The 24,039-nt window shown below is 26.1% G+C and overlaps 1 protein-coding gene across 1 annotated transcript; it reads left to right on the forward strand.

The window, feature by feature from the left end:
* Positions 1–352: 352 nt before the first annotated feature.
* On the forward strand, positions 353–9,847 carry LOC145834629 (sialin-like). Its single transcript, XM_082942107.1, has 11 exons — positions 353–483; positions 2,072–2,265; positions 2,859–2,968; positions 4,090–4,219; positions 5,264–5,447; positions 6,395–6,510; positions 6,713–6,871; positions 7,244–7,376; positions 8,454–8,601; positions 8,901–8,994; positions 9,388–9,847. Exons 1-11 carry the CDS (start codon positions 402–404, stop codon positions 9,550–9,552), a joined length of 1,515 nt encoding a protein of 504 aa, XP_082798233.1. The 5' UTR covers positions 353–401; the 3' UTR covers positions 9,553–9,847.
* Positions 9,848–24,039: the final 14,192 nt, after the last annotated feature.

Raw genomic sequence — 24,039 nt, forward strand, 5'->3', positions numbered from 1 at the left:
AGGCATCAATTGCGTTTAACTTAAAGTTTTTGTATTAAAAAAAATAACTTTGCTATGATGATACTTAATAGATTGAAATAAATGTAAAATATAAATGTAAAATGTAAATAAGTGCAAATGTGTTCAACAATAAGTAATAATTTATTTACAATTCTTATATGTATAACCTTAGCTAAAAGTTTGACCATTATTTTAAAATTACTTAAAATGTTTATAAGGTTTTTAAATAATGTATATATTGTAAAATGAACATTTTAAGTTATATCAGGGTAAAAACAATAGTGTTACACTTTTTTAATTAATTTTTTGTCCTGTTTTTAATAAATTTGTCAATGTAAAACAAAACAGAATTAAAAAAAAAAATCATCACATGTGTATTTTTTGTTATAAAGTTTAAAAACATGACTGTAGAAACTACAAAAAATCCATCTCAAATGGAGTCAGATTGTAGAAAAGAAAAACTACAAAAACCTCCCAAAGCAGGTATAATAAACAACTTGATGATAAATATGAATGCGTTTTACTCAGTATAATTTAAATTTTCATTTTAAAACTCTCAGCTTATTTTTATTTTTGCTTCAACACTTCTGCTTGTGTTTTTTTTTTATTAACAATGAGACTTATTTAAACTGGTGTAAAATTAACCAATGCTTTTTAAATACTAAACTGACTCAATGTGTTGTTTTATTGTGTCTATCTTAATTTGTAAGATTTCCTGTTTTTAAGATTTCTGCTAGCACTGATAAACAAATATCCTTACATTTCATCTATTTTTTATTTTTTAGATCAGTTTATATTAGGAGTGGGCAACGTTTTTCAATCAACGGGCCGGATCCAGAAAAGTTTAATCTTTTGCGGGCCAGAACATTTCAAACTAGTGGTTGACCAGGTCCAGTACCTGGATCAGGCCAAATTATGAGTTTTTAGATCCGAATCCAACTGGAAACTTATTTTAAGTCAAGATACGGATCCGGTTGGATTCTAAAGTAAATAGAAATTTCAAATCCAACTGGAATATAATTTTATGGAAACAGTGATCACTTTTTTAAATCCATCAAATTCAAAAAACTTTCTCAAGTCTGACAACTTAGATGTAGATTAAGACATGTCAGATATTTAAGTAATGTCTATAAATAGAATTGACATTATAATTGACAAATGTACGTATTTAAAATATTGTACTTGAAAAAAACACTTTGCTTGGGGTAATTTAACATAAAAATATTCCAACTAAGTTAGAACACCACAAAACATTAAGACAAAATGGTGAATTTATTAGTACACATTAATTTATAAAGTCTTTTTTCAGCATATTTTGTAGTCAAATTCTTACAGTTTTGTTTTGTAAAAATATGATACAAAGTTTTGATAAAATTGTGTAATATTGACCCTTTGCAGGCCAGTCATTTTCATTTTCAGGCCGGATCCCATCAAAGTTTAAAAAACCATTGGTGGCCCTGCGAACTTAACATTGCCCACCTCTAGTTTATATGAACAAGTCATAACATCCTAAAATGTAAATTTAGCTAATTAATCATGACAAAGGCTATCAAGTAGTTTTGTATCTAAAACGCAAAGCAATAATCAAAAAACTCTCATAAAAGTGTTCTGCAGCTAAATCTTTTCTCACAAATACATAAATTATAAAAACACTTGCTATGATTCCTGCAGTTGATAAGTGTGCAACAGGACATAATAAAATAGTGGCACTGTAAAACAGAAGTAAAACTAAGTTGCAAAATTTAAATAAACATTTTAGTACAAACCAAGCTGTATTTGTTCCAAGTGAGAGTTTTTTTTATGAACTATCTTATAAAATTTAAAAACAAAAAGGAAAACAAATGCATGTAAAAAAATAGAAGTGTTACAACTTCTTCAACTAATAGTTTATATCATGTTTCTACTTAATTACTATTTAAGATTTTGTTATGCTTTTATATTAATTGAAAAACAATATTTTAAAGTGCTACACCAATTTTGTAAATACTAACTCAAGAAACTACTAAAAATAAGAAAACAGTGAATACTGACTTTTGAATTTTTTTTAGAAAAACTTATTTTTTGCTTATAGCTGGGAAATGGGCTTCTTCAAGATTTTGTCTCTCTTACTTGACATTTTTTGGCTTCACAATCATTTACGCTCAAAGAGTAGGACTCAGTGTAGCAATACTATCAATGGTAAATTCAACAAACCAAATACAAGCAAGCAGCCCAATATCAAACAGTTCATGTGTTCAAATCAGAGTCAATACTTCAAGACAATGGGTTTGTATAATTGTATAGGGTTGCCACACATTCAGGAAACTCAGGATGACTCAGGTTTTTTTGAAGTTTTTAAAAATCTCTGGACGAATCAGGATATTTTTGTTAATTTATTGTCAGCTTTTTTGAAGAACAAAGTGTTTATTAGTTTAAAAAAGTTATACAAACGTTTTTTAAGGACCTGAAAAAATTAAGAATAAACTCAGGACAGTTGTTTTTACTCAAAGCGTGGCAAACCTGAATGTGTTTTCACTAGAAAATGAAGTTGTGTTTGCCTAGTTTTTTATCCTTTTACTCAAATTCTGCCAACTTAAGACATAGATGTAAGAACAAAAATTGTTAATTATTAATTAATGTATAGAAATAATTTTATTTAGAATTTCACAATTTTAAAATATATTTTAAGTATTTATTAGTTTATTTAAAACAACATACATAGATTGGAGTTAACTATTTATACTTTACAGCTAACTAATGATTCGTTTACAAAACAAATGTATAATGTTGATCAATAGACACAAGCTTTCAAAGTCACCTGTTAAAAGCCAACCAGAGTAATATCTTATGCGTTGTAAATTTTAATAATATACTTAAAGGAAAATGATGGTGAATTCAATTGGTCCAGAACCCAGGAAGGTTTGGTTTTGGGGGGTTTTTACTACGGTTACATGGCATCTCAGCTCCCAGGAGGATATTTAGCTGGAAGGTTTTCTTTTTTTGTAATATAAAAAGTTTAGAATAATGTAAATTTGTTTTTTATTTTATTTAAGCAACCTTAACAGGGTTGCTACATTTTAGGATAAATTAAGTAAAGTGTTAAAATTTTAGAAAAACTTTGGTTTGAAGTGGTTTTAGGTTATTACGGTTGCCAAACAACCTGGAATCCTTGAAAATCTGAAATTTGACATTTAAAGCAAAAAAAAGCCTGAAAAAGCTTGAAACTTTAAGATATTTTAAGTTTTAAAGTAATAAAATTTTGATTAAATTCAAAAATTTATTTTAAAGTCAAAAATTTTGTATCATTTAATTTTTTTTATAAAAAACACATTTAAAGTAGCTTTACAGTATCTTTTCTATGTTGTTATACTATTTAAGGTAGTTTTTTTACCATAAGTTTACTTTTTACTAAAACTAGAACCAAAAATTTATTTTAAAACCTTTTAAAAGATTTTCAGAAAACGTTTTAGTTTAAAACCTATAAGTATTTCTTTTAATTAGATGTTCAGTCATACTAAAACTTAACTAAACAAATATAAATTAAATACAAATTTGATAACATAGAAGGTTTGTATACTAATATAAACAAGTTTCTACACATAACTCTTTCAAAAAAAAAAAAGCAATTTTATAACATAAAAAAAACCTTTTATGTTAACAACTGTAAAGTGTAAGTTTTTTGATTTAATTTTTTTTTATTAAGGTGTTTGAAAATATATTTCAGCTAATTTTACACAAAAAATCACTGTTTGATAAAAAAGTATTGTTTAACTATAATTTAAACATTAAACATTTTGTCATGCACAAACTTTTATATGGAATCCAAGCATTTGCATTTTTACTGATTAAAAATTTAGAATTTTAATTTCAGTAAAAATAAAAGCATTTCTACTGTCTGTTGGAAGATAAAATATTTAATAAACTCTTAAAAAATATGTTTATTTTATCTGCTTTGTGTTTGATAAGCAAAAAATACAGGTCTCAGATTTTAAATTTCTATCACAATCAAATTATATAAAAAAAGGACAATTGAAAATTTACTTAAAAATAATGTTCTACCAACTTTACTTTAATAAAAGTTTGTACAAAAACAATATCTTAGTAAAATAGATATGGAATGAAGATAGTGTTTGGTGTTGGAAATTTAACATCTACTGCAATGACCCTGATATCTCCTGCAGCTGCTAGAACTAGTTATGAGTTGTTTGTCGGTGTAAGAATCATAGAGGGATTGGCTCAAGTAAGTTAAATTATATGTTTAAGCTACCTTAACTCAAAAGTACTTTTTTTTTACTATTTGTACAGCCATTACATCTGAACATTCAATTTTGTATATCTGCTTAGGGTGGGGCTGCTGGCTGTTACTTGAAACCAATTGTTTGTATGCAAAAGAGAGTAATCAGATATGTTTGTTGTTTGCCTGCCCTTTTCACATCAAACCCTTTATTTAAAAACACTGGTGTGCCAAAACGAAATGGTGTGTAAATTTCTAAATTGATGCGTAATACTTAACTAGGGTTTTATGTAGAGCACAATAAATTTACACTTGCAAATTCCTTCAATCCACATAACACAAGTTTTTTTAAAGAAACTGAGTTTTATATCCGGAAGATCTAAAACAAGACTTGGCCTAAACTGCTTTAGGTATTTGGGTCCAAAATTTTTGTTAAGTGTCCTTAAAACTTTTAAAAACTAAAAAAAAAAAACTAGTTTTAAAAACAGTTATAAAAACTTTTTATTAAATCACTACAAGGTGTGGATTTAGAGTGTTTTTGTAAGTATGTTTTATTTGTATTGAAATTTGATTCGTGTTATATGTGCAGCAGATTGTGATGTGTCTTATTATTTTATGATTGTCTGGATTAAAAAGTGATTTTGAAATGATATATTGACTTACTTTGAATACAGTATTAGAACATACAAGAATAAATGTAATTATAAAAACCAATAACACTTTTCTCCACATTCTAGATATTAAAAAAAAATAATAAATAAACTTTTTTTAAGAGGGTGAATTTGTTCACCAAGTCAAGTAATACGACTTTTATAAAAGTTTTTTTTTTCAAAATTAGTATTTGAATTTTTCTAGTCAGTTATTGTTTTAAACAAAACTTAAAAAGTAAACAACTTACATATACTTAAATTTGTATGTTTTAAGATTTTTTTAAACTTAAACAGATGCAGAGCTCGAAATAGTTTAAACTGTGGAACTATTTTGAAAGCTTTGTCTTTGCAGTAAGTGTTATTTATTAATTTATAAATTAATAACTTTATTAATTTCAAGGGAGTGTACTGGCCAACACTCAACACAATGTGGGGGAAATGGGCACCTCCCGTTGAAAGAAGTTTCCTCATGTCCCTCTCTACTGCCGGTGCCATGTTTGGACTTTTGTTGTCCCAACCTGTATCAGGAGTGATTTGTTCTTCGGATCATTTTGGAGGGTGGCCATCCGTGTTCTATGTTTTTGGTTGGTATATATATACAGCGTTTTGTGTTAGAAACTAAATGAGTGTAATGTTTTTGCCAATACTACTTGTTACTGGATTGTGTTAAATGAGTTAAAAAACATCATATTTCTTTGGTGTTTTAAGATTTTGTTATATTCATGGTATTAAACACAGGATTGCAACAAAAGTCAGGTAAATTCAGCAAATTTGGTATAAACATGATCTTAATAAGAAAGTTTATCATCATAAAAACTGAACTTTGCCAATGTTATTTTCTAAAAAGTTTTAATTTTGCAATTCATCTTTTTTTAGGGTCTAATTTAGTTTTTGGAATAAATTAAAATATTTAAAGACTTTGGTTATGTATTTTTGAGTTTTAATTATGGAGTTGATTTAGAAGATTAATCAATTTATGAGAAGTAATAATTTTTTTTTAGCTTGATCTGTCACAACCCTGAAAATATATTAGCACTGCTAATAAAAATAAATGTACAACATGGTATACTCATAATTCCCACCTGCACAATCCCATCCAATTAATTTCCACCCTAATAAATTACCCCACGAATCAGCTTCCACTCAATCAAATGCCATCACTTTTTTTTTTCTTTTATTCTTATTTTGTTACTCTTACTTTTTTTAATATTATTGTTACCCCTGGCCCTTATCCTTGTTTGGTAACTTTATTTTTCAAATTAAATTTATTTATTTAATTAATTTATTTTGATTCCATTGTGTTATATTTACTTTGAATTGATCGGGTGGGAATAAATTTGTTGGAAGTTGATTCAGATGGGAATTTTGTGGGATTAAATTGAGCGTGTCCCGTACAACATAACTAAGAATGTATACATTTTATTGAACATACTTAGTAAAAAAAACCATAGTTATTTTGAATTTTTTTTTGACTTGTATGTACTGTTTATTTATTATATGCATAAGTGTGACGTTGTATGAAAATTTTTAGGTGTTTGTGGAGTAATTTGGGGATTATTTTGGTACAAATTCGCTCACAACAGCCCTGAAGAACACCCTGCAATTTCAAAAGAAGAACTAGAATTTATCAAGTTGACTGTGCCTCAGGTAATGTTATTAAATTTTCAAAATGAACATTGTTTAATTGTATTAAGTTACAAACTTGTATAACATTGTGATAATGTTGTTCTGTTTTTATATGACTTTTTTTTTTAATTTTGTAAATGTTAACTAATATTACAATCTTACTTTTAATTGTTGAAATCAGAACAGCTGTTTGGTTAATTTTTTACTCATGTGACAAAATTAGGTAACAAAAAATGATAAAAATCCTTGGAAAGAAATATTAAAAAGTCCACCTGTCTGGGCTCTAACAGCAGCTTTTATTTCAAATGCCTGGGGACTGGAAATGCTCATAACCTTTCTTCCAAACTTCCTGAATGATATTCTCGGGTTCAACATTTCACAAGTGAGCTATTGAACATGTACATCAAATAAAGCGTTTTAATTGTTTTAGTACAACAATTAGAATTTTACCTACATTAAGTCAATTTTCTAGCTGAAATTTAGTTTGTTGTTGACATAAAGCTTAACTGTAGAAAGCTTGATTTGTGATCTTTAGTATACTCGTGTTTACTATTAAAACCACAAATGCAATTTTTTAAGATTCACAATGAACTTACTACTGAACTTTTATTTTTAATATAAAGTAAATTTTAGTTTCTACTCAAAAATTAAGTATTTTTGAATTGTTTTAAATTAAGTAGCTCTAAGTTTTTGAACAAAGTTTGGAAAGCCCTAAATAATTTTTCACACAAAGTTATAGATACAATATTTACAGAGTGGATTCATTGCTTCACTTCCTTATTTGGTAATGATGATTCTATCAAATGTTTCTGGATACACAGCTGATTATTTACGGGAAAACAAATACCTGACAACAAGTCAAGCTAGAAAGATATTCAACACAACAGGTAAATTTTTAATAAAATGTTAACATTTTCAAATAGTTTATATTGCTAGTTAGATTACGGTCATGTAGATATTAATATATGAAAATAAGAATTTTTTTGTAAAAAAATAAATAAAACAAAAAACTTTTTTTTGTTTTTTAAACATAAAATTTTAATTTCCAATATTTTTAAAATTTCAACATTAAAAGTTGTTTGAACAATTTTAATAATTTTTCATGAAAATTTAAGGTCTTTAGCTCAAAAAATGATGGATAAGATAGACTTTTAGTGCATTTTGAAGTTTCCTAGAAAATTGACTGTAAAAGTTTTGCAACTATACAATTTTATCAGAAAATTTTTTACAAAAATTACAATATCTAAAAAATTAAAGATGGTTTTTTAGTTCTTTAAAAATTCGCTTGTTGTTTATACTTAAAGCTTTCATATAAAAGCCAAAGTTAGTTTTTGTAAAAAAAAAGCTTGACCTCCTATGCTTTTAAATAAAGATTAAAATGACTCTTTATTAGAAGAATTGTTCTGTTACTTTCATTGAGGTTTGCCAAAAAACCTGGAATCCTGGAAAAGCATGGAACTTGACAATTTAGGCTAAAAAAGCCTGGAAAAACATGAAATTTAAGAAATTTTGAAAAATACCTGAAAGTTTGAATAAAAACCACAAAAAAAAACCTGGATAAACATAGAATTTAAAACAAATTTTATATTTAAGTAGTAGAATTTCGATTTGACACAAAAAGTCTATCTTATAGTTACATAAAAAAAACTATTTTAATTAAAAAACACGTTTAAAGAAACTTTAAGATATCTTTTTAATGTTGTTATACTATTTAAAACATTTTTTATACGTTAAACTTAATTTTAAACTAAAAATAGAAACATGTAGTTTTGAAGACCTTGTTAAAACTTACCGAAAGTATTTACCCTGTTCATTGAAAAATGATTCTAAATTAGTAGTACGAAAAGTTGATTACCAGTGGCTATTAAAAATTTTGCATGCTTTAAATTATTTTACTTTTAAAATTCGTAGCTGTCATTTTTAACCTCCAAAGCTCATTCAAAACACTTGTAACAAATATTCAGGTCAAATAGGAGCAGGTGTTCTCATGATAATAACGGGATATGTGGATTGCAACCCATCACTAGCTGTATTCATGCTCTGCTTGGTTCTCGGTATCAACACCATGTCATTTTCTGCTTATCTTGTCAACGCCGTTGATTTGTCTTCAAAGTTAGTTTTTCAGAGTATCCTTTAATTTAAATCGTTAGTCTGATAGGTTTAATAATTGTTTATGATTGTACTTGTTAATATTTTTAAACTATACTTATTACTTTGTAAACCTACATAATCTCTTTGAGTACAGACACAGTACACAAGTGTTCAATAAAGTCTACATACTGGTGTGCAGTAAAAATGCTCATACGAAAATTATGTGTGTAATTATAACTTTTGTTGGTAGTTTTACAATTTTTGCATTCTCACTTACTGCTTATAATAAAACTTATGGTTTAAAGAGTTTTATCAAACAGATATTGTGGAATAGTTATGGGATTTGCAAACACAATTGGAAATATATCAGCATTTTTGGCTCCCACCGTTGTTGGAATAATGACAGATAAAAATGTTTGTTTTTTATAAAAAATATTAATACATTAGTTTTTAGTATACTTGAAACGTTTTTAAAGTTTTCAAAAGTTTAGAATTATAGCTGAATTTATAAACTTTGTTAGGTAGTTTAATTTCATGTCAGTTTAATACTACTATTTTGAAATGTTTTTTCTTACATACTTCTTTAGTTAAACATCTCAGGTTATTAGTACTTTGTTACACATTATTGTCATCGTAATGATAAATAAAGCATTATTTCATGTTACGTCTATGCTGAATTCAAAAACTTTCTGTACAAACATAAGCACTGATTATGTTTTTTGTTCCAATCATATCACAAAGTATTCAACTTTTATAAAACCAGCATTTAAGTTTAGTTGTTACATTTACATTTGTTTTTCATTACAGAACACCAAGGAACAATGGCGAGTAATTTTCTTCATTTCAGCGGCAATATACGCTTTCGGATCAATAATATTTATTTTGTTTGGTTCTGGCGATGAACAGAAATGGAATAAAACTAAAACCTGCATCGGAAACGAAAACTGTAATCCAGCTTATGTTGCAGAATAATAGAAATGTTTTGAATGTTTAAATATTTTATGGTTTGATTTTTTTTAACCAGGTCATTATTTTATTGAAAAAAAATTAATACACATTCAGTATATACGTTTAGAAATTATATTTAATTTCACACTCTTTTGTTACTAAAAAATTTCAGGTCTTGTCAAAATATTTTATGTTTCTTGATAGAGTTTTTATCACAGTATGTTTTCATTTGTTCCAGTTTATTTAGTTTAAAAATCATGTCATATGCATTAACAAAATTTTAGAAAAATCAAAAAATTGCATTCATTGAGCACTTGCACATGCCTTACCTATTTTATCTTTAAACTGTTTTTATAAGATAAACAGTTCTTTTTAAAAGTTTTTGCAATTTTAATATTCTTGCCAACTACATTCAATGTTAAACTGTTATTAATAGTTTCAGCATATAAATTAAAAAGAACTTGCCAATTTTTTTTTGTTAATTGATATTTGTCTGTATATATTTGTTTTATAACTTAAAAAACTTGAAAGATAATTTAATTAGAAATGAAACTTATAAAAGCAACTTTTTAGAAACATTTATTCGATTAAGTGGTTAAACACTTGTGGTTTTCTCGTTGTTTGAACCTTAAGGCTGTTTGAAACATTCTTTAAAACATTATAATCACGGCAAAATTGTAATAAAATTAAATTATATTAACTCTAGACGTTTTTTTTGTATTATAAGTTGTTTCAATGTTTTCATATAAAGTTTAAACCAGTCTTATTTCGGCCACCATCAACAAAGTTGAGATGTTTCGCGCCATCAATGATAAATAGTAACTTCACCGCACGACCAACGACTACAACATCCGTGGCAACTAAACCGGTCGTAGGTTGTCTCGGATGCTGTTGTTGTTGGTCGTGCGGTGAAGTTAATTATCTATTATATAGAAAGTTTAATATACTTAAAAAATAGACTATTGATAAAATAAATTTTATCATTTACTTTAGGTTAAGTTTTTTAAGACATCAATGTTATTTTGTTAAATTACTACTTTTCAAAAATATATGTTATTGTATTTTTTACCTTTTACTAAAGCTGTATGAAACATTTGATTTGAATATTTTTTGACAAATTTAGTTTAATGTAGCTTTAAAATTTCTTTTAATTGTGTGTATAATGTGTTGGCCGCCTTTGGAAACCGTGGTTTGAAGTTTTTATATAATGTAAAAAAAAAAATTAAATAACTATTTTTAATTGGAACAAACAGTATCCGTATCATTTGAAACAGGAAATAAGTTAATATTTTACTTAAGTTAAAAATTAAAATAAATATTTTTACAAAGCAGTTAATTAATAAACATTTGAAAAACTTTTTTTTTGCTTTAAAGGCTAGCTCATAACAATACTTGAAAGTAATTTCGCATTAACGTTAATCAGTTTATCTTTATAAATTTATTTGATTATTTAAATAGTTATCAAAAACTATGATTTAATACTTAAAGTTCAGTATTTTAAATAGTTGTGTTAATACAAGTTTCAAAACGAAAATAATTTATTTAAGTTTTATTTTTGTGAAATTAAAACCACAGTTGTTAACTTTCTTAATATGTCTACAATGCATCGAAATATATTAAATATTTTCTTTGTTTTTTGTGAAAAAGCTATCAGCACTTTTTTAAAGATGAGCGTAGTTAAATTATTTTATATGTTATTTGTTTTATTGAATTTTAATTTATTTTACCCTTTAAAGTTTCATTTTAATATTTTTACTAAATAAGTTGTCGATTTTTTATGCTACAAAAAGTAAGTGTTAATTTATACCCAATACAATACTATAATTTTTTAATTCTTAGTTATAACTATAACAAAAATACATAATACATTTTATGATGATAAGCATTAAAAGTAAAATAAACCTTTTTTATATTTAAAAAAAATATAAGTAAACTTTTTTTTTGCTTTTATAAGTTACAAAAACGTAAAGGATTTTAACTAATTATAACGGCTGAAAGGTTTATATATGTGTCTTTAAAAAAATATATTTTTCGAAACCACTTGAATTTTCATCAAATACCAAAGTATTATTATTTTGTAAGTAAAACTTGTGTGCTATTCTCAAACCATTTAGCTTAAGACGTATTAAAACCAACTTATTTACAAAGGATTTCAACTAAATTTTAATTTTAAGCGTAAATTAAAACTGGCGAAGGTGACAGTAAACGTTAGAGAAAAAAAAATTTGATTGTTTTGATATTTTAAAGAAAATCGTAAATTCAGTCAAACAAATGCAAAGTAGATAAAAAAACTTAATTTAATAACAATTTAGTAAATAATATATAATTTTTTTTATAACCAATATGTTTATCCATGTAGCAGACCCTGAAAATGTAGATTGCCAAGTAACAGTAAGCTTCACTCTAAAAACTAACATTATTGTGATTCTTCACTATAAACTATTAAATTTAAACTACTGCAAGTAAGCCAAAACAATACCAAGCTTTTTATACACTTTGTACCTTGAAGCATAAAAAAAATTACTTATATAAAATAAGTGTGCTGTATTAATATAAGTAACAGCAAAGTTGAACATTATTTACAATTTATCGCTTGCTAAATAAAACGTTGCTTTATAAGTTTGCTTATAAATACATTGCTTATAAATAAAACGACAAGTAATAAACTTTATCATAGTGAAATTTCAAATTTTATTGACTAAACTAACATTATAAATTTAAGAACATAAAAGACAGACAAAATTTGAGCTTGATTAAAAAAATTATTTCGATCATTCGTTGATTATTTTCATTCTTTTAAAAAACTATAAAAGATAAATTTGCATATACAGTCGCAAAAACAAACTACAAACTTTTAAAACAAAAATAGAATTACTTTTTATAAAATATACATTTTAAAAGATACGAATACAAAGAAAAAAAAAAAACTCAGTTAAAAATTCTAAAAGTAAGGTTAGTAGCTGGTTTTATAAGTCGCTTGTTCAAACTTGGATCGTATCTTTTTATCAAAATAGTTTCATTTATACTAGTTTTTAATTTCGTACAACAAGTGTGTTTTATAACACTGGTCCCATTTAAAGTACTAAACAATAAAATAATTTTAGCATTTTTTATGTATTACCGTTTAGTAGTTTATATTTGTTAGTTTAAACTTATATTTTTTACATCAATTTTTTACACCTAAAATGGTTAAATATCTAAAAAACCAAAATGAAAAAATTACTTTAATTTTTCTATAAGTTTTAATAGATAGATTCATTTTCCACAGAATTTTACAGTAGCAAACGAAAGAAAAAACACTTGATTAAATTACTAAAAGTTTTTTGTCAAGAAGTAAAACATCTTTATAGTAATTTAGTCTAGAAATAGTTTGAAATTTTGCAACAACATTTAGGAATTAACGATAAGAACTGTGATGGTTTAAATGTATGCCTTTAAAAACTTAACTATACAAGTTATTAAAAAAATTTGACTTGAAAAAACAACATTTTAGATTTGGATTATTTATTACATCTTTTATAAGAAGATAATAAGATTAGAATGTTACACTTATCTTATACTTTTTCTTATACTTGTAGTGTACGACTCAATGACCAAGAAGTCTTTTCGTACTCCAGGTCCTTGGACCAATTTGTTTAGGAATTTTTGTTTTTATTATGATCATCATTTTAAACTTTATACTCATTGTGAAGCAACTTCTATTAGTTTGTAATAAAAGACTGTTATTTTTTATTTTACAAAGTATACACGAGGTACAAGGTCTTCAATGTTGTTTAAATTGGCTAATTAATGCTAATAGTTCTTGGACAAAAGATAATATCCAAAAATATTGTATGCACAAGTTGTCAGTTGAGTTAACTTAAGCTATATATTTAATTGCTGTTGAGCATGTAGTAGCCAATTTCATACCCAATAGGACGTGCAGTGATTTTTTTCAGACTGGGCTAATTTCAAATAAAAAAGGTTTTATTTAAATATAACGGTTCGTTAATTTATATCTTTTTACATTAAGATTGTTGAAAAAAGATAATAAAAGAGTTAAAGAAAGTAAATCAGTTACAAACGTGATCGTAATTATGACAATTGACAACATACATTGGTTTTAGACAAATGGTAAACAGAAGATATAAAACAGTTTAAAGCTAAAAGTTTCAATCAGTCGCTCAATTGTAATCAATTTAGAATGTATAGACGTTAGTTGATAAAATTTAAAACTCATAATATGTTTAAAACAGCAGAATACTCTGATTTTTTTAATAATGTATAGAACCTTAAAACTTTAGTAATTTTTACATCTAATTCTAATTGATAAAAATGGCTTAAATTTATTTTAGTGATCCGAAGCATATATGAATGTTGAGCTATCATTTTGAACCAAACTTTGTTCAGAGCTGTTAATTACTAATTTTTAACCTAATTTCTGTTAGTGCATACATACTTGTTTTTAAGCAAGTCTGTTTTAAGTAACAATTAGGGCTAACAATTTTTGTTTTTAAACATGGCAATTAAGGTTCATTTTAAAGCACTTCTTATTTTTACAGCCAACAAAGTTGTTAGGCATAAGTTTTATTGATATTAGGTTTTTATTACTGGTAGTATTCGTAATGTCTGCACTTACCAACCAAAGTAGTCCAGTCAAGAAAGCCCCTAAGTTGAAACTGGAGAATCGTGACAAAAACTCCTCTACCAGTCCGCTTCCTGAGAAAAGCAGCACACAAACCCATGGCGATGGCGTGTCTGGAACAGTCGAGGAGTTGGCGGCAGCGTTGATGAATGATGCTGGTGAATGTGATAGGAGGGCGAGTGAAAAAAGAACTGAAGTCGCAATAGCAGTTGGACGCTCGAATACGCAAGAAGGTGGAGAGGAACCGAAAAGTACACAAGATTTGAACAGTTCAGAAAGATCGAAAAGTTCAGACTATGGAGATCCTGCTCTTGATAATTTTGAGTTTGATCCGGACGGCATTGCGGATAACAAGAAGCTCGACAGTTTCGCTCAATATTGCCGCGCACTCGGTAGCCGTTTTGTTATTTTCAAGAGAAAATTCCATCTCTTACCTTCAAATTTCAACAAGGGTCAGTTCACAATTTGGCATCGGCAAGTGTTTAAGATCTTCAAAAACGAAATTATAACATACCCTGCTCATTTTAAGCTCCCGGGAGAAGTGAAAATTCCTGAAAAAATGAAAAAATACTTGAATAGCACTTGTACTATGTTTTGTTATCTCCTGGTAAATATATCTATTGCGCATTCGGAGATCACAAATGATAAAAGGAGGCTGGTTGAAAACTATGCGAGCACTTTTAAACACATTGGAACTCTGCTCGAAAGCCTGTATCAACCCTTGTCCGAGCTTGCTCTCATGGTTGAACTCGGAAGGAACATTCTGACTGATTACCAAGTGCGCATGAAAAACTTTTTGAAAGACATTTTAAATTGGGTGAGAAACTTTAGAAATATTCTTCGTGAAGGACTTCCTTATCGTAATGGTTTTATTCAGTGGGCTACTGATCTGCTCAACTGTGTGTTTGAGATGTGCCGTTGTGATCATTTCTTATATTTTGTTCATTAAAGTTGTGTAAGTACGTTTTGAAGACTTATTACAACTGCCATGAAAAATTTGAGTTGCTTGTATATGTCTAAGTTTGGTTATAACATTATTTTCTTTGTTTCTTGTTGCATTTGTTTCATTATTAATAAAATGTTAAATGAAATGCTTTTGATAAACGTAGATAAAACAATTTAATATATTACTAAGTATCATTAATAATGCATTAAAGATCATGTAAACTTAGTATATATATACTTCTAAATGTAAAATCAAACTAAATCAAAATCTACCTAAAATTATTTCGCATAATAATTAGTAAAAACATTTTCTGTATTAACTTTTGATATAAGTTTTAAGACTAAACAGAACTTTTCATAGATACGAGCCAACTACTGGTCAAACTAGCATTAATTTTATTTCGGCTGTGAGTGTTCAGATTTGTTCGACGCAGATTAAAATTTACCGATTTTATCTATTTTAATCAATAATTTGATCATTTGTTGGCCCTTGCTCATTATTTATAGATAAAAATCCATGTGGAATAGATTTAATTTTATTTTTTATATACTATTTTTATAAATAAGAATTACAATTTTTAAAGACTTCTAAATTTAAAGTATAATAAAATAATAATGTGATTATATTGTTAAATATAATGTTTACAAGTGTTTTAATTTAATATGATATATAAAGACTAATTAATTTTTCTCAAAGATAAATAACAAAAAAATATTTTTGTTTCAAGCTTGAAATATTTCCGACCATAAATGTAATGATATTAATAATGTTCTTATAACATAAATTTCTTCATAACTACTTATTAATTTTTTACCACAAAAATCCAAATAAATATACAAATCAAACTAGTTTAAACTCGTTTAGTTTTTGCTAAGCATGTAGCAGCTTACAAAAAATGGAAACATTAGTTGTTCTAGGTATTTTTAAAACATTCAAACTGTTATAAATAGTATTTTAATTCTATTAATGCTTATTAGATGAAAGCAGAAATAAAGATTTTATCGATGAAATAATCTAACTTTACCAGATGCTTCAAATTAAAATTTTAAAGTTGATTACTTATATTAATAATTAATAGTGATAAGTGGAAACTTACTATATTAAGTTGTGTTTAGATAATTAACTTTTATTAGAAACACTAAATAAAATCTACATAAAAAAAAATTGTTATTGCTTTTTTTGAGCTAAATTTAAAATATTTATTTATATAATTTTGCTCTAACATTGATAACTTGAGTTAAATCGAGCTTTTAAAATTCAGTATGGTAAAAAAGTTATTCTAAAGTTTATAATTAAAAACTTTTTAGATGGTATAAAACTAACTGTTTGTTAATATATACTGGACAGTTTTTATTAACATACTAATTATAAATAACTAGCACTGTATTTATTTTAAAAATGAAGTTTATAAATACTTAATTTTTTGCAACATAGTTAAATTAAGTTGCAATAGCTAAAGTATAAAGAGAGTTTGTTAAACGATTTTATCATTAAAAAAACTGCTAAAGTTTTATATTATAGCAGTCATAGTAACCTTAGTATAAAAAAGAGCTTTTCGTTAAAAAACTTGGTACCCTATATCTTATAGAAGGCTTTTTAAAAATTTTGTAAAAAAGGTTCAAAAACTAGAAAACAACTCTACAAATATCCAAACTTGTGAAGAACAAGGTTTCTTTTATGTTTCTTTTAAAACAGTAGTTTATCATAAATAATAAAAACAAGTACATTTATAAGCACTTGTTTGAATTTTGAAGTATAATGAGCTACATATGTATAAAATAAAGCTTAGTTGAAAACTATATTTTGCATTTTTTTAGATTAGTACTATTTTTTTTGCTTTAACGGATAGTTTCATTGGTTTTAATTTAGGTTTAAGTTGTTTGTATTTTTAGACAATTTTTTCTTAATGTTTATGAAAATTCTTAATATCATTTAAAGTATTCTGATTATTAAAGATACTGATATTTTATAAAAAATAACAAAGAATACTTTACAATAAGCAAATACTGCTTTAGCGAGCGAAACTAACAAGGATAAAAAATTAAATATAATAAAAAGCTATAGGATTTTTTAAGATTACAAAATAAAATAAATAATTTTTTATAATTTTAATTAAGTTGTGAATTAAACTTGAAAAACTTAACTTAGTTGTTTAGATACCACTTTTATAAAAATTTTACTTGAAATGATTTTTAAAATAACTATTTATATTTTAATTACTTTAATCGTGGTTACTTTTATTGTAAACAACAAAAGTTCAAATAAAGTATTTAGAAAATAAGAAAAGTAACGTTTGTAACAAAATATAGCTCACATTTTTAAAGAAATATGTTTATTTGTTATTAACAAACACCACAGAAATAAAAACCGTATTTAAAAAAAATTCTTGTAAAAAGGAACAATTTCAAGTTTAAGCAAATTTGCAGTAACATCCCTTGGGCACAAGAACAGTTGTGTGTTCTGCGATCCCATCAAAGTGTTCTGAAGTGAATATAGGAGTCGATCTTACTTGAACGGAATCCGGCTTGCTTATGCGGAAATTTTTACAAATTTGATAAATACTCTTTCTTTATTAAACTAAATAATTTTGAAATTGAACTAATAAAGAACTTGTTTCGCTAGGATCTTCATTAGCAAACGGTTTACTTTGAATTTTGAATAGTTATCTTCTTATACCATTTTTATGTATGAATTACATAAGACAATAAAGTAATTAAATGTTTTTATCAAAATTCATTAGTTTTTATTATTTAAAGCTAGTAATTTTATAAGAAAAAAAAAAATTAAAAGTTAATGTATTGTTAACTAAGAGCCTTTATGTTTTTTTAAAAGAAAAATTTTTTGATTATGAAAATTTTAAGGTAACACTTTTTCTACTGTTTCTATAAACTGTTTCTGTTTACAGTGCTTTAAAAAACATTAAAGAACCTTTTACATCATTAAAAACGGTTTCATTTATTAAGTGTTCTGTGTAAGACATTTAAATAATATTGCTTTTTAAACACTAACCAGAAATAAAAATTATCAAAAAGGATAAGGTATTTTTCTAAATTTATAGCAAATGAGTAGCTGTTTAAATTGCACGAGTGTACAAAAATGCACGAGGGGACTAAATTGCACGAGTGCACAAAATTGTAAGTAGATACTTTTGCACGATGGGTCACTTTTGCACGAGCAGACAATTTTGCACGGAGACAATTTTGCACGAGTTAAACTTTTTAATATTTATTTTTAAATTTTTTGTTAATTCGGGTTAACCAATTTTTTTAAAGTTTTTTTTTACTATCAATCATACTCCTAACCCTCGGTCGGTAAGTTTTTTTTTGTTTTTTATTATCAGTTTTTAATTTTATTTATTTATTATTTTTTTAAATATTTTTATTTTTTTTTTACTATCACTGTTACCCCTAACCTTTACCCTTGGTCGGTACCTTTTTGTTTTAATTAATTAATTTATTTTTTCAATAATTTTTGTAATAATTGTTATTACTTATTTTTACTCTTTTTTTTACTATCACTGTTACCCCTAACCCTTTCCCTCGGTCAGTATTTTTTTTGATTTTTTTATTGAATTATTTTTTAGTTCTTTTTTTGTTTTTTTTTCTTTTCTGTATTTTTTACTTTTGTGCAAAGTTTAACTCGTGCAAAATTGACCCTTGGTGCAAAGTTGTCTTCGCGCAATTTTGAGCCCGCGTGCAATTTAGTAACATCGCGTAATTTAGACCCGTTTCCATAGCAAATATGGTAAACCTTTAAACAACTCAAGGGTTTACTGTAAGTTATGTATGTTTCAATTTAATGTATCTTATAAAAATATTCTACTCTAAACTGTTTATTTATGTATTAACCATATAAAAAGTTCTGAGACTAATGTAAAAAGAATTAAGTAATAAAAAGTCACAAATATAGTAGCAACATAAAGTTTTAATACCGAAACAGAACGATTGCACACTTTTACTTTTTCGCAATAGAAAATATTGAAGTAAGTTGAAGGTTTGAACGTGGCTGCAAAAGATTGATTTTTGTTTAAGTTTAAAAGTTATTGTTTCGTAACTGTCCGTATTTAAACTACGCCAAAAAAAAAAAGCTTCAGTTTTTCTTCAAGTGTTTTTTGTTATTGAATATATCTACTTTTCAAACTTAGTTTTGATTTGAAAAAAAAACGGCTCAGAAAATAGTACTTGTTAGCATATTTAAAAACAAACAAACCATTAATTTGATAGCAAAGAAAAAAGTACACTCGAGAGTTTACCAAATGATAGTAAATTAAAACATTTTTCTTTTAAGTATTTATTGAATAAAGTTATAGAGGTTTTGTAAAAAAATCTAATTGACACTTACTAAGATTTATATCTTTAAAAAAAGAAAAAAAAAACTTAGCTAAGAATTTATCTTTAAAGCGTTTTTTAAAACTTAGTAAATTTAAATTGTACTTTTGCAATTTTTCTGTTTGATATTTTGTAACATAAACTTATATAAATAAACTGTAAACAGACATATGTCTACAAAGTAAAAATATAAAGCTGCGTGGATTTTGCTTAGAAACAAATAACTGTTTTTCTAAAACTAGATTATAAAATGAAATTGTAAGTTTTCCCATAAAATGTACTTTAAACAACAAACTTCTAAAAATTTTTTTTTTTAATTAAATAGTTTTTCGAAGCGTGCCAAATTGAGTCTCTAATAAAACATTTTTTTTCTTTTGTTGTTTTATCCAAATTTTATTGAAGTTTCTATCACACTTCTAAAACTAGAATACAAAAAAATACCAAATTCAATTGTCAAAAATTTACATAGATTAAAGCAAAAACTGTAGCTTTTTTACAACAACTTTTAATTTAAAGTCATTAATTTAGTTCCAAATTATTTTAAAACTAACCACAAGAAATAATACTGAAGCGTTGTAGTTTAAATGTATAACTGTTTCTTTAGCAACACAAATAAAATCAGGTAAAGTCCAACTTTGAAAACATTTTATTAAGTAGTTTAGATTTAAAATAAAAACTTTCGGCTAACTTTTCACTTAAAACATTTACTCTAATTCAATAAAGCACGTCATTAAATCGTCAATAGTTTTACTTATAATTAACATAAATATTATAATCAAAACAAATTAATTAGATATTGAATATGAATTTATTAAACGAAAGTACTTTTTCAACTACAAAGTGTGACTTTTTAAAGTTTGTAAAACTTAATATTTTGTGTTATGTATTATTTACTTAAAATAATTTTTTTAAGTTATAAGTTTTTACATGACTTGTATTATAAAACATAAAACAATGTTTTGGTTTATGTAAAATTAAATTTTATTTAACACGTACAATGTTTTATTTGTTTATAACTAGTGATGTACCGGACCCACAATTTCGGGTCCGGCCGGACCCGGATCCGGACTTTTTTTTCAAATTAGAATCCGGCCGGAACCGGATCCGGACTTTTTTTTCAAATTAGAATCCGGCCGGAACCGGATCCGGACTTTTTTTCCAAATTAGAATCCGGCCGGAACCGGATCCGGACTTTTTTATCAAATTAGAATCCGGCCGGATCCGGATATCAGACAAAAATGGCAATATCCGGCCGGACCCGGATAGTGAGTCCGGTACATCACTAGAATAAACTAGCCTGAGTCAGAATAAGGTTTTTTAAAACTGAAAAAAGAACTTTAATCTAATAATAAGTAGAACAGCTAGCCACAAGGTCTACAAATTTAGGTGTTATCTAAAATTAAAAATTTGAAATCAAGTTCTTGAACAAAATACACTAAAAAAATACAAAATATTGAAAACTGGATCAGCTCAAACTCATTCAAAATCTAAATAAAAACTAGCCTGAGTTTTTATAAAAAACTAAACTAGCCTGAGGCAGTCCAAGATTTTCTAAAGTTCCCAAAAATTTTCAAACTAGCAGGCACTGTTTAAGTCAATAAAACTAGCTAGAATGAGTATAAACAAGCCTGAGTCAGAATGAAGTTTTTAAAAACTGAAAAAATTAATTTAATCTAATAATCAGTAGAACAGCTAGCAAAGGTTGACAATTTAGTAATAAAGTTGTGGACTGATTGTGGTACACTAAACTTATTAGTACTACCCATCATAATTAAATCTTACCTTATTTAATTAATATCTAACAAATACTAAATTCTAACTGAGACTACTTTATATAATCAGACACGACAGTTTTGAAAAATGAATCTTTTATATAAAACACAAAAAGAAATACTAGCATATACAAAATTATTAATTACTTTGGTAACACTTTAAAAACTGCAAGCTATTTAAATCTATATCAAAAGACTTAAAATAAAAAACTAAAAATTAAATAAAACTTTTAGTAAACAAAAAACTGTAAAATTTTTAATAAACTATTAAACTATAAACCTGGCTTAAATATTTAAACAATTAAACACCTGTTGAAATATTCGCTTTTAAAACAAAACACTACTTACAATAAGCATTCACAAAAACGTTCAAGATATTTTGTTGCTTCAAGCTACACACCAAACTAACTAACTGGTTACATATAAACTGCCTGTCATGTTCTGATGTTTTGTTGCATCAGTATTTAATTTGAAAAATTTCGTCATATGATTCTCATTGACTCGTACACTCAACCGTATTTAACTCTAAATATTCTCTGAGTTCAACTTTAAACAGTAAATAATGCAAGTATTCATTCCAAAGTTTTCAATTTTACAACATATGTAAAAAGTTGTATTTCATGAAATGTTTATTTTATAGTTTAAATGTAAACAAATGCAAATTAGTCACGTGTACAAAATGAGCCAATCACAGTAGGTGTTTAATTTTAACTGACCAAAATGACTCTTATTATTTTACACAGGGTTTGTTTTTGAAAAAATACTTTTCAGTATGCTCTTTTTTACTAACTAGATCCGGGTCCGGCCGGATATCTGTTAGGATCCGGCCGGACCCGGATCCGGACTTTTTTTTCGAATTAGAATCCGGCCGGAACCGGACCCGGACTTTTTTTTCAAATTAGAATCCGGCCGGAACCGGATCCGGACTTTTTTTTCAAATTAGAATCCGGCCGGATCCGGATATCAGACAAAAATGGCAATATCCGGCCGGACCCGGACCCGGATAGTGAGTCCGGTACATCACTATTTATAACTAAAACTTTTATAAATTATTTATATCGTTGCTAAGGAATAGCTTAAATATTTTATACTGATGTTTTCTCAAATGTTTAATTAAATTATCTGTTGATTTAAAATAATTTTTCTGTTTTTTGCTAATGATAAATACATTAAAGTATAAACATCGAAGCAGATCTTTAAAAAATTCACATCTATCAAATTTAAAAAAAGTGTTTTACTTAAGTGTTGTATAATTTTTAACTTAATTATATCTAGTAGATTAAACTACACAATAAAATAACAAATCACAGTATAAACCACTTACATGAATGCAAGAAAGAACTAATTCAAGTTTATTTACTGTTTCTAATGTATTACATTAGCAACGAAAAATAAATAAAATTAAATTTCAATTAATTCTTTCTTTCATTCATGTAAGTGGTTTATATTGTGACTTTTTATTTTATTGTGTATTTTAATTGACTTAATTTAGACTTAATAATTACAATCATTATATAGTTTTATAACATTCGGATAAATTATCAGAAATAAAAAAAAATAAATTTGAATGAGTTCTTTCTTGTATTCATATAAGTTTTTTATATTGCAATTTGTTATTTTATTGTGTGTTTTAGTTTATTTAATTTAGACTTAATAATTACAAATGTTATATAGTTTTATAACAGTCGGATTTAACATTAAGTATTTAACCTATAATTAAACATTAACCTCCAAAAATCTGTAGAACTTATTTTTATTTAAATGAACATTTGTATACACCTGCTTTAGCTTCTATTCTTTCCTTACAGTATTTATTTTTTTACAGAACTCAGTTAAAATGTGTTAATCCGTTAACACGCAGAAACATATGTCGGTATAAAAAAAGAAGTACTGTATAGTTTGTTTTTATTATATATTCCAGTGAACTTGTTTCACTAATGTTTTTATTAACAAACACTTAAACTTATATTTTGAATAGTTATATTTTAAACCACTTTTTATTTAATACTTAAGTTAGAATAAGTTTAGTTTATGCATAATTTTCTAACATTATTTCTCTACATGTAACATCTAAGTGTGTACAGACATATTTAGAACAATATATATGACATAAATTAAAGTAGTTTTTGTTAGGTATACATTTCCATCTTTCAAACAATGTTTTTTGGCAAATTAAGTTAATTTTAATGCGTTGCATACTGATACACACAGTTGCTTTTTTTAGAACTACCTATTTAATAGAAACTAGATTTAGAGATGATAAATTTATTAAGTTTGTACATTGTTAATCAAAATAGTTCAAGTTTAAGCAAATAAACAACTAAAAATTGCCAAACACTCAGACTATGAATATTTCAAGACTTCAAATCTTAGGCCAATTTAGTCATTTTTTTCAGTTTTTGTCTAGAATTGCTTTTTGTACACGAACATATCAGACTATTTTTCGGTCGCTCAGGCTGGCTTTATTGCTTTTAAAAGTGGCAAGCTAAACTTATGATGTATGTTTTGTTCAACTCACAGTTGGTTTGAATTATAATATATGTTAAATTTTAAGTCTTGCAGCTGATATAATTTAAAATATTACTTATATTATTTTATCCATATAAGTGTGAACAATCAGTGTTGCCAAAAAACTTGAATAACGGAAAAGCTTTGAATTTGACAATTTATGCTTAAAAAATATGGAAAAAGCTTGAATTTGAGAATTTTTGAAAAAACCTGGAATTTCAAACAATTTTTACATGTTAAGTAATAAAATTTCGATTTGAAACAAAAAACCTACCACATAGACATTTTTTTGAAAAACACGTTTAAAGTAGCTTAACAGTATCTTATTAATAT

Source organism: Thalia democratica, chromosome 4, assembly GCF_965202585.1.
Source record: "Thalia democratica chromosome 4, ktThaDemo2.hap1.1, whole genome shotgun sequence".
NCBI lineage: Eukaryota > Metazoa > Chordata > Thaliacea > Salpida > Salpidae > Thalia > Thalia democratica.